General features: G+C 54.8%; 1 protein-coding gene across 2 annotated transcripts; it reads left to right on the top strand.

Moving 5' to 3' along the window:
• The first annotated feature begins 1,873 nt into the window (after positions 1 to 1,873).
• LOC149749850 (beta-synuclein) lies at positions 1,874 to 15,739 on the top strand. Of its 2 annotated transcripts, XM_089909714.1 has the most exons (6): positions 1,874 to 2,167; positions 2,801 to 2,930; positions 5,771 to 5,812; positions 6,023 to 6,141; positions 10,009 to 10,098; positions 10,448 to 15,739. In XM_089909714.1, the coding sequence occupies exons 2-6, from the start codon at positions 2,810 to 2,812 to the stop codon at positions 10,478 to 10,480; spliced, it is 405 nt and encodes a 134-aa protein (XP_089765840.1). In that variant the 5' UTR covers positions 1,874 to 2,167; positions 2,801 to 2,809; the 3' UTR covers positions 10,481 to 15,739. The 2 variants fall into 2 exon arrangements, with proteins under 2 accessions (XP_089765840.1, XP_089765841.1); XM_089909715.1 differs by lacking the exon at positions 1,874 to 2,167 and having other exon boundaries at positions 2,751 to 2,930.
• The last annotated feature ends 1,833 nt before the right edge of the window (positions 15,740 to 17,572 follow it).

Here is a 17,572-nt window from a genome sequence, read left to right as displayed (position 1 = left end):
GAAAGACAAATACCATATGATATCACTCACGTGTGGAATCTAAAATATAACACAAATGAACTTATCTATGAAAAAGAAACAGACTCACAGACATAGAGAACAGACTTGTGGTTGCCAAGGGGGCAGGGGGTGAGGGAGGGATGGATTGGGAGTTTGGGATTAGCAGATGCAAACTATTATATATAGAATGGATAAACAACAAGGTCCTACTGTGTAGCACAGGGAACTATATTCAATATCCTGTGATAAACCATAATTAAAAAGAATATGAAGAAGAATGTGTGTGTGTATATATATATATGTATAAGTGAATCACTTTGCTGTGCAATGGAAATTAACACATTGTAAATCAACTATACTTCAATAAAATAATTTTTTTTAATTGCCTAGCTCCACACATTACAGTTTGGCACCTTGCTTCTCTCACCTCACACCATGTCTTGTCACACTCCCACATCAGTACATATGGGTCTAGCCCATCCTTTCTAATGGCAGTACAGAGTCACACTGAGTGGATGAATCACAATTAACTAGCCAGTCCTCTACAGAGGGACATTTAGATTATTTTCAGTTTTTTGCTACAATAAACCAGGCTGCAGTGAACATCCTTGCACAAATGTCTTTGTGTGCTTGTATGGGTAGAGATCCAAGGGATGAATTCCTGGAAGAGGAACTGTTGGCTCCAAAGGAGCATGCATTTATGTCTTTGGTAAATGTTTCCAAATCACCTTCCAAAAAGCATGTAACAATTTGCAGCTCTACCAGCAATCTGGGAACATTTTTTTTTCCAGGCCCTGCGTAGTCTGGTTCCTGATTGCCCTCTCACACACCCTGCATTTCCAACCACAGTGCCTTTGCCCATGCTATGTCCACAGCCTAATATTCCCTTCCTCCCTTGTCTGCCAGATGAAATCACACAAGGCCCAGCTCTGATGTCACCTCCTCTGTACAGCCTTCTATGACTCCCTTGAGCTGTCAGAGTCCCCTTCCTCTGGGATCCCACAGCTTTTTGGTCATAATTCTGTCATATACCAACTAAGGACCTATGTGTGCCTGGCACTCTATGGCCATTTTGACAATCCAGACCATAACCACACTAAAAAGGATCATGTCCACCTCCTTCTCCCTCCCTCCTGGTTCTTCAGTCTTTTATCTGTTCCCAAGCACAGTCCTGCCTCAGGGCCTTTGCACTTGCAGTTCCCTCTCTATGGATCTTGCTCTCAAGCATCCCGGCCTTGGCGCCTCTCTGGGGTCTCTGCTCCCATTCACCTTCTCACAAAGGCCTCCCCTGACCAGTTGGTCTCAAGTGCCCCTCCTCTAGTAACTCTGGTTCATCTCCATTTCATCATCTTCATGACACTTCTCAGAAGCTGAAATAACCTTGTTTGGTTTAAGTGTTGACGTTTATTTTCTGTCCTGTGACCCATCTCTGCACACACAGAAACTCACCACTGTAAACTTCGAAGAGCAAGGGACCTCGTTTTCCTTTTCCCCTGTCTCCAGCCTCAAACCTGCCTGGCACCTAAGCGCTCAATAATCGTTCGTTGAATGAACCATCCGTATTTTACAGAAGAGGAAATTGACATTCAGAAAGGAGAGCTGAGTAGCCCAAGGTCCCACAGTTAATAAAACCACAGCTGAGATCCAAACAGGTCTGAACTCTAAAACCAACTGTACGTCCCTACTCAGCACGCCGCATTTTCTCCCTCACCAGACTAGACTCTTGGGAACAGGACTTGAGTCTGACGACGCTCCGGGTTCCCCAGCGGCTTGTCTCGGGCCCGCCCCGTGAGGCTTGCGGGCTCCGCGGAGATGTCACCCTCCCCGCCCCCCGTCAGTCAGGCCGAGGGGTGGCGCGGCCGCCAGTGGGGGCGCTGAGCTCAGAGCTGCCGCAGCGCCCCAGCCAGAGCAGAAGCGCGCGAGCGAGCAGGGCGCTAGGAGCGAGCGGTGGCTGGCGACGCACCCAAGGCCAGGGCACTACTGCGCCCCGGCTCAGGGCTCACGCCCCGCCTGCTGCAGACCAAACTGAGCGCCTGGCCACGGCCCGATACCCCATCGGCCCCGAGCCCACCCCAGCCCATCCTAGCCGAGCCCCTGCATCCGCCTGCCGCTGCTGCAGCCGCAGCCGCAGCCGCAGCTCCATCCCCAGCCCGGAACCCGCATCCAGGTGAGGCGGCCGCGCTCCGGGCACCCGGGCTGAGGAAAGGGCTGGGAATGGAGAGGGAACTGGATGGGATGGGGAAGGGGCTGGAGAACGGAAAGAGGACGCCGGTGGGTGCCTGTCAGTGTGCGCCCCGGGGTATGTGTCTCTGTTGCTCGGTGTCTGCCACTGCCTGGGTGGCCGTGTGGACGTGCGTCCGCGGCCGTGTGGCCCCTGTGTGTCAGAGTGTCCGTGCGCTTTTGAACGCCTGCATGTCCTGTGTGTGCACGTGAGCGTGTCCATGGAGTATGTTTGTGTGCATGGCCGTGTGACTTTGTCGTGTGTGTACAGACAGGCCCCGGGGCTTCGCGCCTTGCCCAGCGCCTTGCCCAGCACTCCGGTTCCGCGGGGCTGCAGGTTGCAGGGCCCCGGATAACCGAGGCGGTGGCCTCTCCTGCGTCCCCGGTTTCAAGGACGCTAGGACTCGCTGCGGCCCTGTGGCCTAGCGCTGGGGAGGGGGTAAGGCGGGAGGGAGTTCCGGGCCCGGAAGGGCGCCTTCGGTCTCTGGAGGGAGGGGAGGGGACACCAGCGTCTCTCCGGAAGGGCTGGGATGAGAATGCGGGGCCAGCACATCCGTGCCCGTGTGTTCGCCCTCCTCAGGCCGCCAGGATGGACGTGTTCATGAAGGGCCTGTCCATGGCCAAGGAGGGCGTCGTGGCCGCCGCGGAGAAAACCAAGCAGGGGGTCACCGAGGCCGCGGAGAAGACCAAGGAGGGTGTCCTCTACGTTGGTGGGCGAGGGGCGGGGCTTCCGGGGTGCAGGGGTTTGGTGTCCTCCGAGGGAGTGGAGCCGAGGTCCTTAGAAGGAGGGAGTGGGGGGTCTGGGCAGGAGAATATGAGTCAGCAGATGGGGCTGGGTCAGCAGGGGTCACTGAAGGCATAGCCAGTGATGGAACCTGGGCCAGTGATGAGACTGACTGGAGGGGGAATGGGGGAAAGATTGGTGAGGGTGGGGTTCAGCTGAAAGTCCAGGGACCAAGGCGGGGATCAAAGGAGACAGCCTTCTTTTCCTTATTCTTCCCATTATTAATAGTTACCTGGTGCTGAGCCCTTACTCTCTGCCAAGTACCCTGTGAAATACATCCATAACATCTATTACCTCATTTAATGCTCCCTGCCCATCCACAGACCAGGGAAACTGGGGCTTCCCAGAGGTTTAACTATCTTGGTCAAGGTCACAGCTGATAAAACGCGAAGCTGGAGTTTGAGCCAAGCTTTATGGACTCCAAAATGCCCCCTCCCCTTGCTGTGCTCCCCCCAGTATTGTTGGGGCTCCCTCCCAGCCCTCCTCTCCAGCTACTTCCACCTCTGAATCGCTCTCTGGGTCTCCCTCCTCCCAGCAGTTCCACCACTGGCATCTCTCCTCTGGGTGCACCCTCCTTGCAGCTGACAGCTGTCATCAGGAGAAAGTCCAAGTGGTTAAAATGTCTCACCCTAAGTGGGAAAAAAGAGGGAGCCTGCAGGATCATTTGCATAAAGTGGGGCAAGACACTGATTGAATTCTGTCTGCTGATTCAGGGCTTAACTTGTGCGGCCCGTAGAATTATCTCCTATTTAGGCTGTAGAGGGCTGGTTAACTTGCCCAGGGTTTTGGCAGACTTGGAGTTGTGATAATTCGAAAAATACTTATTGACCACCTACTATGTGCTGGTAGGTGCCGGCTCTCCTGATAGTGATGCCAAATATTCCAGTAGTGGGATTTGACATCCAGTGGCTGGGGTGGGGGCCACTTTGGTAAGGTAAACAAAGAGGGTAACATCTGAGCTGAGCCCGAAGAATAAGGAGGTTGGGAAGGGGGTGCAGAAAAGCAGGTGCAAAGGCCCTGGAATGGGCTGAAGGATACTGGATTCGAGAGCAGAGGGCAGAAAGCAGTGGTAGGAAATGAGATCAGAAAGGTGGGCAAGAGCCAGTTCATGAGTGGCCCCTGCAGGCCCGGGCAAAGCATTATTATAATTGCCATGATAGACTGTAAGCCAGGGACCAACAGGATCTGACTTCAGAATGGAAAGTCCCTCAGGCCTCTGGGGACAGAACAAATTGCAGGGAGGCCCGCTGGGTGGTAACATAGTTGCCAGATGAGGGTGGTTGGAGCTAGGGCAGAGGTGATGGAGACTGGGAGAAGGCTTGAGCTCACACCTGCTGGACCCCAGCTCTGGCCTCCCTCTTCCCTCCTCCCTTCTCCCTCAGCCCTTTCACTCCTGTGGACCCCTGGCACCCCTGACACTGTGTCCTTGCTAACAGACTCGGCCCCTCCCTTTCCCCTTAGATGGGCACCTCCTACTCCTCCCCCTGACCAGGAACTCCTGATGGCCCCCAGTTCTTACTCATCAAAGCCTCAGCTCCCTGTAGCCTAGCATTCAATGTGCTTCGTGGCCCTGCCTCAGTTTCCATTGCTTTGAGCACACAGAACCCGTCGATGTGCTCCGCTCAGGCCCTGAAAACACACCTCTCTATGCCTTGCCCACATGGTTCCCTGTGCCTGGAACACCCTCCTCAGCCTGCTTTCTGCTTTCTGCATATCCCATATCCCTGCAAATCCCCATTTGTCAAGACCCAGGCAGTGCCCCCTCCCCCATCATGCACCCCCTGGAGGCTGGAAGTCCTCTCCCCACTGCTTGAGGTCCAGGGCACCAATTCTGCTCTTCTCTTTCCTCCATCTGACAGTGAGCCATTGGCCTGGAACCTGAATCAGAGCAGGTGCCAACAAGCATTTGTGGGAGGAATAAATGGATGTGCATGCACAACCCCTGATCCCTGCGAGTCTCTGGGTCTAACTGGACTTAGCCCTGAGAATCCTGTCTTCTTGCACCCTCCTCCTGCCAGCCTCAGCTGGCCCAGACACCCGTTTCTGGCTCTGTCAGTTGTTGTCTGGGTTGCCAAATCCTCAGGATGGGAGACAGCCCACTCCCCTGAGGGCATCCACCCCCCACCACCTCAGGTTAGGATCTCTTGCCTTTCCCAGTTGCTACACTCCTGGAAAGACCCAGCCAATGCCATGGGTGTCAGTTACCATCTTCAAGTCACCCTTATACACCCATTCTGCATCTAAGACTCTCCCAACTTTGGCCAGAAGGAGGGATTTGCACTCTAGTTAGAAGAGGGTCTTTAGAAGAAATGGAGCGAGGAATGTTGGGATGTGAGTGTCCTCGGGTAGGATGTGGGGAGTTATGCATCAGGGGCACCAGGGGCACCTTTCCAAATACAGAGCCTTTTTTCCCCGCCCCCAGTTCCACCCCCCTTCCACCCGCATCTGCTCCCATCCTGGGCAGAGGATTAAATGAACCGGCGCAGGTAGAGTGCTTTCCCAGTGCTGGCGCTCAGGCAACATCCACCAGAGGTGTGGGTATCATATCAGGTGGGGGTGATAGGGGACAGAGAGTGGGGAGAACTGGAAGTCCTGATGATATAGGCATGGGGGGCACTTGTGGGATTTGGGAGCCCAAGGAGGCAGTGAAGGGCCAGGATGCCCACTGCTGACTGGGTCCCTCTGCCCATTCTGTAACCGCTGTGCTTGCTGGAGTCTGTTCCCTTGGCTCAGAGCCCTTATGTGTGCTCATTTTTGTCCCCATAGGAAGCAAGACCCGAGAAGGGGTTGTACAAGGAGTGGCCTCAGGTACCGGCCCAGCCCTGCTCAGCCCTGTGTCCTCACCCTGGCCTGGGATCTGGCTGGCCCCCAGAGACTGCGGGGGAGGGGTGGTGGAAGAGGGCACCCCTAAGGCTTCCTGGGGGTGTGCTCCATGGGAAGGCAGGCCCTGGGACACTATGGAGGAGGGTGGCATCTATGCCTGCTTCACCCTGGCCCCCAACCCCCTCCCTGACGCAGTGGCTGAGAAAACCAAGGAGCAGGCATCTCATCTGGGAGGAGCTGTGTTCTCTGGGGCTGGGAATATCGCAGCAGCCACAGGCCTGGTGAAGAAGGAGGAATTTCCCACCGATCTGAAGGTGAGCTATCCTTCCAACACACACACAACACACACATACACACACACACACACACACATGCCAGGCACACCCATAAACCTGCCACCAGGCTCCCTGCTCCCCCAGCCAGCCTGGGGCACAAGCCACCTTGCCTCATGTTCTGCAGGGCCCTGCTAGACGCAGCTCAGAATGAGTCTGCATGAAGCTGTGTACGGGCATGGCACTCCCCGTGACTATGACCTAGATCTGGCTGGATACATGTATCCTGATTGTGAGAGTCATCTGGACCGCTTTTGGCCTCATCCACATATGTCTCTGATTGTTCACTCATGTCTTTTCAGTCAACAAGTATTCATGCTAGAGAGGGATTGTTCTAGGGGTTACGACAGAATAGGTTCCTACATTCATGGAGCTGACACTCTAGTGGGAGAAGATACAGTAAAAAGCTAACCAGTAAGCAAGATGGTTTCAGACAGGGGTATGTGCTATGAAGAAAAGACAACAAGAGTGAGGGGATAGACAGTCAAGGGGTGAGGGGGCTACTTTAAGTTGGGAAGGCTTCTCTGAGGAGGTGACCTTAGAGCTGACACCCAAGGGATGAGGCAAGCCATGTGGAAAGTATATTTCAGGCAGTAGGAAGAACACGTGCAAAGGCCCTGAGGCAGGCATGAGCAGAAGTGGGCCATGGGGAGGGGTGAACTGTGTGTCACACATTTGTGCAGACATGTTACCCCAGGCAAGTGGTGGCGGCTACCCACGTGTGCAGGAAGTCAGATACCTCATTAGGACACGCTGTAGGGTGAGAGCTGTGAGCTCTGGAGCCCCACAGAGCTGGATCTGAATCCTAACTCCACTACTTCCTGTGTGACCCTGAGCAGGTCCCATCATGTCTCTGAGCCTGATTCTTTGCCTCTAAGACGGGAGATGAGCACAAGAGGACTTTTAGGTAGATTAGAGATAATGTAGCTCAGAGGTTCTCAAAAACTTAAGTGTGCATTAGATCACCAGGAGGCCAGGTTAAAATACAGACTGTTGGTCCCATCCCTAGAATTTCTGATTCAGCAGGTCTGTGGGGCTCGAGAATTTGCATGTTTAACAAGTACCTGGGTGATATTGATGCTGCAGGTCCAGGGATCACACTTTGAGAACTACTGATGTAAAAACCCTGGATGGCATAGTGAGTGCTCGGTAAGAGATGATGGCCCCACGATCACATGGTCAGCCTGTGTGCACCCTCAAGGTCTTGTGTCACCATAGGTGTGCTAGGACAGTGCACTCTGTGGGTCTATATGATGTCTGTAGAGACACGCCTCCCATGGGGTGCTCTGTGTTGTCCACGTGTAAGTGCAGACTCCGCCTCAGTGGGGGTGGGGCTTTCTTCAGCGTGATCAGGAGATCAGTGTGCATTCAGCATGAGGGTATCCATGCTGAGGAGATCCCACAGCACCCTCCACTCCAGACATTTTGCACAGTTGGTCCCTTCCCCTGTCTGAAAGCTGGGACTTGACTCAGAAGTTCTGGTTCAAGTCCTGTCTCTGCATTTTATCAGCTGTGTGACTTCCCATTTCTTATCCTTATGTTTCCAGTGATTGCTCCCATTCACTGATCTCTTGTGTGGGTAGGCACTGTTCTAGATATTGTACATGGAGTCTCTCATTGAATCTTCACAACATCCCTGTAAAGAAGGCATCACAATTAGCCCATTTTACAGATGAAGGAACTGAGGCTCAGAGAGGTAAAATGACTTGCCCAAGATCACAAATCCTGACTGCCCCCCTGAGAAGGTGGTTGGGAGGATAAGCTCAGGTTCATGTCACTGTAGTCCCTTGGTGCCAACATGGGGCCAGGCCCAGCGCTGAGAGCTGGGATGCGGAGAAGGCAGGTCTGGGCCTGAGCTCTCAGCTCAAGGCTTGGTGGGGGCCTTGCACAGAACCATTTCTCTCAGGCTGCCTTCCTCTTACCAGCACTTGTTGACACTTCAAGCCTCCTCTCTTAAGGGAGCTCAAGATCATAGACTTACAATCCAAAGCCAGGCCTTTGGGGCCACTGGCCCATGGAGAACCCATGCAAGCTGGGGGCGCAAGTTTCTGTCTCTACCTCCCAGTTTGCTCACATACGTTATCATAGAAGCCTCCCCATATGCATACAAAGCAGAGACACCATCCCATTTCCCACCCGAGGCAGCTGAGATCAGAGGTAAAACGACTTACCTAATGCCAAAGAGGTAGTGAATGGCCAGGCTAGGATGGTTTTTAAGTGAACTTTTTATTGAAGTACAGCATTCATGCAGAAAGCACGCAGCTCCATGAAATTTTCACAAATTCAACTCTCCCCAAGTAACCAGCACCCAGATCAAGACACAGAACATCAGCCCCTTGGAAGCCTCCCTTACACCTCCTCCCAGTCCCTACTCCCGGGGCCAAGACTAGGGTGAGAGAAGTGAGGTATCTGGGGCACAAAATTTAAGGGAGGATGCTTATTCCAGGGTCTCCTTTGCACCCCAGGCACCTGACTCTCCTCACCTTTGTCCTGGCCCTGTCTCCCCCCGCACAGCTAATTGCTTCCTGACTTCTATCACCACAAATAAGTTGGGTGTTTTTCAGCTTCACAGAAATGTTATCCTAGAGCACATGCTCTTCTGTACCTGGCTTCTTTCATTCATCAGTAAGCGTGAGAGTCAACCATGCTGTGGTGTGCACTGTGGTTCCCCATCCTTGAGGTGAAGTAACCACTGTGTGATAGGATGACAGAGCACACATCCATTCTACTGTTGTTGGACATTTGTTTCCCAATAATGTGCAGAGCTGGGATTCTTAATAGTCTGTTTCTTTCCTGGGTTCTGGTCATAGCTGGGTGACTTTGGGCAAACTAACATTTCCCCCCTCCTGGACCTTGATGGACCCACCTGTAACTGGGGAAAGTGAGCCAGGCCAGGAGCGTAACCTCATGTGCCCACAGGGCCCATGACAGGTAATGTGAAGGAGCTGAAGCTACCTGGATGGAGCCGGAGCAACTTGAGTGTAGAGGTGCCAGCCCTCCAGGGTCCCAAGATTCTCACCTCTGTCCAGTAGGGAGGGACAGTGGTTACATGTGGAAGTGGGGGAGGTGGGGTGCCCCTTGCCTACAGGTTCCCCCACACGTGGCCTTGTGCAGCCGTGCCTGGACCTCAGGTTACTGTGAGTGCCCACGTGTGCAGTCAGCTCAGTCCCATGTTTGTGCACATACATGTGCTCGCCCACAGGGGACTGGCCATGTGTCTGGCAGCCCCCTATTTGCGTGCCTGCTGGTCTGCACCGGTCTGGACAGCAGATGCAGTGGGGAGGGGAGAGTCTTAGCTCACACATCCAAGCAACACCATGAGCTGTCGCTTCCAGCTTATCTTAAAATAGCAACAGCTGAAGAAACCAGGCCACACAGGGCCCTGGGGGAGGGATGGGTGGAAAGTGGCAGGGGAATGGCTCAGAGCCCCTGCTCAGCCCTGTCCCTGAGCCTCCATCTCCCTCCAGGGTTATCTCTGGGGACCTGATACGCACCCCCTCACAGAGCTGACACAAAGAGGGTAGGGGTAAATGGGTGACTGAGTGTGCCATCTATCTCCCCATCCCACCCAGTCCATATGATGGGAGCACAGGAGGCTGCCACGTGCTGGGGAGAGGGGTATGGAGAGCCCTCTCCCCCTCGCCACCCCCAGCTTCAAGCCATAATTGGAGGAATTTCACTCCTCCATCCCACTTCCAAGGCACTCCAAATAAACAATTTAATTAAAAATTCTGGTTGCATTGCCAACAAAGCCTAGCTTTCCCCCAATCAACCAAAAGCTTCCCAAGGTAGGAATTTGAGGGGCATCACCAGCTGGCCTCATGGGCACTGTCTCTTCTCTGCCTGCAGCCAGAGGAAGTGGCCCAGGAAGCTGCAGAGGAGCCGCTGATTGAGCCCCTGATGGAGCCAGAAGGGGAGAGTTATGAGGAACCGCCCCAGGTGAGGGGTGTCAAGGCTGGGTGGGGCTTTGGGCATCCCCAGCTGGGGTGGGAGGTTCCTGGCAGGATAAGGTTAGGCCTGGGAGCTTCAAGCCCCCCTTTTCTAGAACCCAGACACCAGAGGTGGCAGCAGGGAGGGAGGACAGATGGGGCCTAGCACTGGGCGCCAGGCACCCCTGCCCAGAACATCCCAGATGTCCCCAACTTCCAGGTTTCTCTTCTGCCCAGGGAGAGGGACATGCACTATTCCTCCTTGAGGGGTAGGGGTCTCTGGGCCGGGCCTGGCCACTTGGTCTCCAACCCCTTCCTCTTTTGCTCTTCTCCACTCCACCCCCATCCCTCTGATGCAGGAGGAGTATCGGGAGTATGAGCCAGAGGCGTAAGGGCCCAGGACGGCCCCCCACCAGCAGCACAATCCCTTCCCTGTCCCGTGCCCCGCCCCCCAGAGCCAGGGTTGTCCTTCTACCCCTTCCCCTTAAAACACGAGATCTTCCTTCGCTCCGAGGCGCCCCCTCGGAGCCTGTGTTAGAGTCTGTCTGTCTCACCTGCTCGCGACCAACCCTGGGGCGTGGACAGGGCCGGGGCTGCGGCCACGGCTGGTAGCCTCGCCCCACCTATGTTGCCCCCTCCCCACCCCATCCCATCCCATCCAGTGTCTGCGCGGATGTAGCATGTTCGATGTGTTTTTAAACGAGTCGGAAAGCAGCGGCTCCCCTCCACCCCCGACAGAGGCTCTCTGAGGGGCCCCGGGCAGTCCCAGAACCCCCCCACACCCGCATTCCCACATCGACCCCAAGAACCTTTTTTTTTTAACCAAAACCAGGAGCCAGGCTGTGCCATGCCCCTCCCCCAGCCGGCCCGGTCCGAGCGCGGGCGTCGTGTGTCGTGATTGTGGCATGGAGAGTCCCCCACCCCCGTGTGAGCGTGTCCCGGGCGGGCGGGCCCGGCCGCCCCCCGGGTGTCCATGAATAAAGCCAATCTGTCTGTAGCAGGCGCCGCACGGGCAGGGCTGGGCTGGGCTGGGCCCCGGATGGGGACGACCGACAGGCTTCCACGTCCCAGCCTGCCCCACGCCCCTCTTTGGAGCCCGGCACACTCAGCCCAGGTACAAGACTGACCACATCTGGCCTCAGCTCCTACCCGCCCCGCACCCCCGGGGGACGACCTGGTTGGAGGGGTTCCCCCCAGGTTGGGCCACGCTGCGGGCTGGGAGGCGGGAAGGCGGCCTCGGGCGCCACCTACTGGACAGTAAAGCTCCTACTGGGCGTGCTGGGCGGAGGGAAGTCCGCTGCAGCCAAGGCGCAGGGCCGACGGGCTCAAGGCGCATGCAGCGCAGGCGCCTCGATGATCACGCACGCGCGGTCCAGCGTGCACGCACGCTGGCCGACACGTGCAGACCAGCCTGCGTTGCACACGCGCCGCGATGAAGCTCTGGGAAAACAGCAGCGCGGTCACTGGAAGAAGCTGCTTCGCTCAAACCTTTCCCCGCGAGAACGCTGATACGCACATACCCCTGCGCACACCTGCTCACCGCAGAAAAACTCATCCCAGGGGAGGGGAAATGGGCAGTTGCCACGGAAAAAAGCAGAGTTCGGGCAACCAGTGCTCCTCCCTTCCCGGAAAGGAGTCCGAAAGTTTGCGACCTCGGCTGAGGTGAGCAAGGGTATGCAGAAATCTGGGAAGCCGACCAGGCGCCTTGAGCGGATGAGTATTGGCACTAGAGGGCCCCCAACACCGCCGCGGTGCAGGGAAGTAGGGGGGCGGAGATGCCGCCTTGCTGCGCAGCGGCCCCTCCTCCATCAAGGCGAAGGCACTGCTCTGATTGGCACAGAAGTTCCCCCGCCCCAACCTGTGATAGGCCCCGCCCCCGACGATGCAGCGCTCTTGCTCTCTTTTGCCGCAGCCGCGGGCTAACTTGACTCACCCATGCGGAAGCCCGGCTCTGCTTTGCCGCAATAACCCCCATTCTTGCCTGAGGAAGACCCAGCCCCTTCTCTGCCAGGTCCGACCTCCTTTCCGACTCAAACCTTGCTTCGCCCCTTCAGCCCCAAGGGCTGGAAGGAGCTTGCTGTATTCAGTCAACCGCCAGGTGTTTAGCGCCCCCTCCTTCCCTGAGTTGTTCGGGGCGGGGGGTGGTGCCTGGCTCGAGAAGGCCTTGCACGCTGGGGGAGACCGGGGTCCACTCGGGTCACCTTGGCCTGCAGTGTACGAGCCTTTACTTCTGGAAGTAGGAGGCTTATGGCAGACGTGTGTGTAGGGAGAACAAACCGGTGGACTCCAATTCTCTGGCTCAACGTGGCGGGTTCCAGGATGCCCAGATCCTTTTTGGCTGAATTAAGACATTATTTACAACCCACAGTCAGCAGGGATTGCAAACTCGTGGCCCTTAGGTTGAATTTGGCCTGTAGAGATGTTTAATTTTCTAGCACAAGGTTTAAATATTTTTCATTTGATTCCAGTTGGCGACAGTCCCTTTCCCTCCCTGTTGTGTGCCTCCCATCCACTTCACTCATTTTCATGAACTGCCTGACCTCTGAGGAATTTGAGTTTGCCAACCCCTTGCCAGCTACCAGCACCTGATATCCATTTTTAGATGCCCAAACCAGGTTCACCATCTGGCTTGTGAAGAGGTTTATTCCTCGTTCCCGGGTGCCAAGCCACACACCTGGTTTTCTGAGCTTGATTTTCTGCTCAGAGACCAGTATTCTCATGTGCAGAGGTCACTTTAAATGCATTCCAGGCACAAGCCCAGAAGTGACAACGGAAGATGCCAGCCCTGTGTCAGACCGAATTCCTGACTGTGAGTGCCTGTGTGAGCACACACAGCTCATGGGCTCCACCCTCAGGACAGGGACAGAGCCATTTCCCCAGTGCCCAGTATCTCCCAGGCATCCAGCACTTGCCTCCATTCATTTCACTTGAAACTGTCCTCAAGGATTCCTTATTAGCCCCAATTTATGGATGAGAGAATGGAGGCCAGAGAGGCAGAGTTACCTGCCCTAGGTCACATTGCTGGGAAGTGGCAAAGGCCACATCCAGCCCCGAGCCTGACTCCGAAGCCCAGTTCCTTTGGAATTTTCCAAAAGGGACTTGCTCTGAGGGGAGACAAACAAAACCCACCAACGACAGGGAAATGTGGAGGCAGCAGAGTGTAGATAACAGATGCTTGCGCAATTTCATGGAGACTGCAAGTGAGACTGTGTGTGGGGGGGGGGTGTGTTGAGTGTGCACACTTACATATGGATGCAGGTGTATCTCTGTTCACACGTGTACATGGAGGTTGCCCACACGTTGTGTGCATTTAGTCATTCGACAGTGTGTGTTGCTCACCTGCTGTGTTCTTAGAAGTAAGGGGCTGCAGGGAACAGCCCTGCAGGTCACTGCCCTGGCAGAACTCATGTCCATGGATCAGCAAATATATGGATCAAGATAATTTTGGGTTTTATGGAGAACATAAAACAGAGCAGGGCTTCCCTGGTGGCGCAGTGGTTGAGAGTCCGCCTGCCGATGCGGGGGAGGCGGGGTCGTGCCCCGGTCCTGGAGGATCCCACGTGCTGCGGAGCGGCTGGGCCCGTAAGCCATGGCCGCTGAGCCTGCGTGTCCAGAGCCTGTGCTCCGCAACGGGAGAGGCCACGGCGGTGAGAGGCCCGCGTACCGCAAAAAAAAAAAAAAAAAAAACAGAGCAATGTGATAGAATGTGACACAGTAAGGGTGGTGACCAGCATTCAATTGCGTGGTCAGGTCAAGCGTCTAAGGAGGCGAGGTAGAGCTGAAACCTGAATGAAAAGGAAGTGGCCTGGGAAATCTGGGGAGGGCGAGCATCACAGCACAGGAAGAGCCCTGCTGCGTCTTTGTGGACACGGTGTGTGTGGTTGGCGAGGCCACGCCTGGCCAGGCCTCTGAGATCTGTGGGTCCAGCCCCACCCCACCTGGTTCACACCTTCCTTTCCTTAGCCTGCTTCTTTCCTTCACCTGGACATCTGCCTGCAACTCTGCCTGTTGAAATCCTTCCCTCTTCTGAGCTTCCCCTAGTTCTCTAACCAGAACTGACTCCTCATTGTCACCCCCATCCGCTCAGCTGTGCACACGGAGACCCCCTCCTCACACATGTCAGCATTCTGTGGACCTTTGCCGGCTGGGTAACCTGAAACTGCCCTCTCTCCTGATGAAGGGATGGGGGCTGTCCCTGTGCCCCACCATTCACCCATCTCCCTCCCTGTCTTCCCGCCCCCACCCTTAGTAATGTGGCTCCACAGCCTTCTCTGGAACTTTATTTTTGTTTTCTCCCTTCCCTATTTTTAGCTCTCTCCCCTCCGAACCATCCCTGCATCCATCCTGTTGCCTAGAAACCAGCTCTGGGCTGAGGGTGGGGGAAGGCCAGGCCGAGCCCAGGCTGGGGGAAGGAAGAGCTGTCACCCACTCCCCTTCTTGGTACTGCCCCCAGGTTCCCAGAAGCCCACCTGCCCTCTGCCCAGTACCCACAGGTGTTTTTTAAAGATAAAACAAAATGTGAAAAACAGCATTTTTTGTGAAGTCCTTCATGGCTTCTAAAGGGCATGATGCACATGATTGCACTCACGCCTCTCAACACCCTGCCCCACTGGAGGCCCAGACCCATTTTTTCAGATGAGGAAACTAAGGCTTTGGAAAGCAAAGGTCCTGTGGGTCAAGACTTCTCAGTAGAAACTCCATGGCTCTGCACTTGTTAGCCATAGGACATTGGCCTGAAACATGGAAAAGAAGATTTAAAAGCATAAATGATTCCATAATCTGTTAGTTGTAGAAGGGTAAAGAGAAAAATTTTGTCATGATCCTGCCACACACCAAGCCACTAGGCAGGCCCCCTACCTTGCCACTTCCAATGCCCCAACCGTGTCCCCACCATGGCCCTGCCGTGCCCAACTGCAGCTTAACTCCAGCCCTAATGCTTACCTTCCACAGATTGGACCAAGAAGCCTAAGTTTGGTTCCTGGCTCTGTCACTTCGGCTGTGTGACCTTAGATAGTTCACATAATCCCTTTGAGCTTCCGTTTCTTCAGCTCAAACGTAAGGATGATAATTTGCACTCCTAAGGATGCTATTAGTCCACTCGAGGACTGATAAGAGAATTAAATGCAATACTGATGAGAAAGTGCTTTGAAACTGTAGAATACTGTAACATGTGAGTGATCAATTAGAATAGTAAATATTGTTATTATTGTTGTTATTAGGGCCAAAAGGTGGGGCAGGGCAGCCAAAGTGGGCCCTGGGATCAGAGAGGGAGCCCCTTGCCTGTGTCCAGGCAGAAGGGTCCACTTCCCTGGCAGAATGAGGGGCGTGGTCGGGGGCTGCCTGAGAGCACCCGCAGACCACTGAGGAGTAGAGGAGGGCACAGAGACCCTCCTGCTCAAGCGCCCATGCTCCCTGTCCCCATCCCCGACTGCCCCGCTCCCTGTCCGCTACCCGAGGCCCATCTCTGCCTTCAAAATAGGCTTTCTGGGCAGAGTGGGGGAGAGGGCTGCCAAGGAGCAGCTGGGCCATGATTCAGCCTGAGTCACCCATCCAAATGCCAGGGTGGCCCCCAGCTGGGCCGGAGCCTACAGCTGCTGTGGGGAGGGGAACTTTGTGGGCAGCAGGCTGTGCTCATAGGTGCCTGGACGAGGGGCTCTCATGAATATCAGGGCAGTGCTGTGTGGGTCTGGGAGTGGTGCCTATGAGGAGGTCAGGGTGAGGAAAAATGACTCCATGGACATCAGTTACCTGCACTGACGGAGGAGGCAGGGTTTGTGTGTGTGTGTTTGTGTACACACGCACACCTGTGCACGCATGGCTGTTGCATGTATATCTGACTAAATGAAGAGGGGCTAATAGTGTGGGCAGGAGTTTGGCTGCCAGCTTTGTCACTTTCTGTGTGACCCTGGCAAGTTACTTAACCTCTATGAACTTTTGTTGCCTTATCTGTGAAATGGGAATAATAACAATATCAATCTCAGGTGGTTTTTCTTAAGGGTTAAATATAAAGAGATGACTGTAAAACACTTGGGCAGTCAGTAAATGGTACACCACCACCACCACCATCTAGGGGATACTGGGTTATGCCCTGCATGCATGAGGATGGATACATATCTGAGTGTTTGTATCCAGGGCTGTGTCCATACAAGCCTCAGGGGGTGAGGGGTCTGGGTGAGTGTTTCTTGAAGAAGCAGATGAATGTGTGTTGTGTGTGCACCTCTGAAGCAAAGAGAACTTTCCAGAAAGTTGGGTTTATATGGCATTGCCTGCCATGTGATCCTGCCCACCCTCCCACCTCTTTCTCCTTCTCTCCCTCCCTCTCTCTCTCCCCTTCTCTCTCTCTCTCCTCTCTGTCTCTCTCTCTCTCCTCTCTGTCTCTCTCTCTCTCTCTCTCTCACACACACACACACATACACACACCTTTCCTAGAAGCTATGATTTGCTGAAATTTGGCCTAGACCAGGACCAGTGTCCACGCAAGGGGTGAGGAACTGTGAATGCCACTGTACTGGAAATCTCAGACCTTCTCAAAGGCAAGCAAAGCTGGAATGGGGGCCAGATCCCAAGGGTGATGTGCCTGGATTTGAAAGCGGAACCATGTGTAGATATGAACATGAGATGTGCATGTGTATTTGCATGTGTGTGGCGGTGGGGCCGGGGTGGCACTGGGGGGTGGCTGCTGTCTCTGCTCTGGTACAGTCTGCCTGTCTCCATGGTGCCTGTTGCCACACATGCTTGCTTTTCAGAAAGTCACTGGGATTGTTTATTCCACCCCCAGCCTGGGCGCCAGCCAAGGAGCTGCAGGCATTTGTTTATCTTCTGGTGTGTATGAGTGTATATGGCTTCACGGAGGCGGACCAACCAGAGATATGCACGCACACGCACTCACACCGGTGCGGGCAATCATGTTGGTTGTCACAGGATGAGCCTGAACCCCATGAGCCACGGTCCGGGCCCAGGCAGACTCGCTCCACGTGGGGACAAAGATGACCCTCAGCAGCTCCAGGCAGACACACCACCAATTTAGCACCCCCTAAAGCTCCAAGGAAGTGGGAGAGCCAGTTGCCCTGGCTGTGGTCCTTTGCTCTACTTCTACCCCTGGAACTAATCACTGCACAGTGATTGGCCAGGCCTAGGTCACTGCCCATCCCTGAAAATGGCAGTGGGTCCATCCCACTCCACCACATGGACTGGAGTGAGGACGCGGTTCCTCAAGGAAAATGGAGGTCCTGTGGTCAGACAAGGGTACACAGTGCTGGGCTTGCCATACCCTGGCATCCACCACAAGTGTTACACTATGCTTGGTCCCTGGGGATTTTTTTCTCCCTACATCCTCCTCAGAGCTCCGAGAGCTAAGAATTACAAATGATGAAGTTGAGGCCTAGAGAGACCTCAGTCAAGGCCACACAGCTAGCAACTGCCAAAGTCAGAATGTGAACCCACGCTGCCTACCTCCGTGCCCTTTTTGAGCTCCTGCTCCGCCT

This window comes from Delphinapterus leucas, chromosome 3 (genome assembly GCF_059928025.1).
Source record: "Delphinapterus leucas isolate spDelLeu-1000000601 "Yukka" chromosome 3, BTC_Dleu_Yukka2, whole genome shotgun sequence".
Classification (NCBI taxonomy): Eukaryota; Metazoa; Chordata; class Mammalia; order Artiodactyla; family Monodontidae; genus Delphinapterus; species Delphinapterus leucas.
The sequence above is the reverse complement of the archived record's forward strand: the minus strand, read 5'-3'. Positions and strand labels throughout refer to the sequence as shown.

What these genes read in the sequence shown, in the direction of transcription:
- LOC149749850 (XM_089909714.1), top strand. Translation starts at nt 2,810, where the DNA reads ATGGACGTGTTCATGAAGGGCCTGTCCATGGCCAAGGAGGGCGTCGTG. An exon ending in TGTACAAGGAGTGGCCTCAG is followed by an intron (nt 5,813 to 6,022) that starts GTACCGGCCCAG and finishes TCCCTGACGCAG; the next exon opens with TGGCTGAGAAAACCAAGGAG. An exon ending in AATTTCCCACCGATCTGAAG is followed by an intron (nt 6,142 to 10,008) that starts GTGAGCTATCCT and finishes CTCTGCCTGCAG; the next exon opens with CCAGAGGAAGTGGCCCAGGA.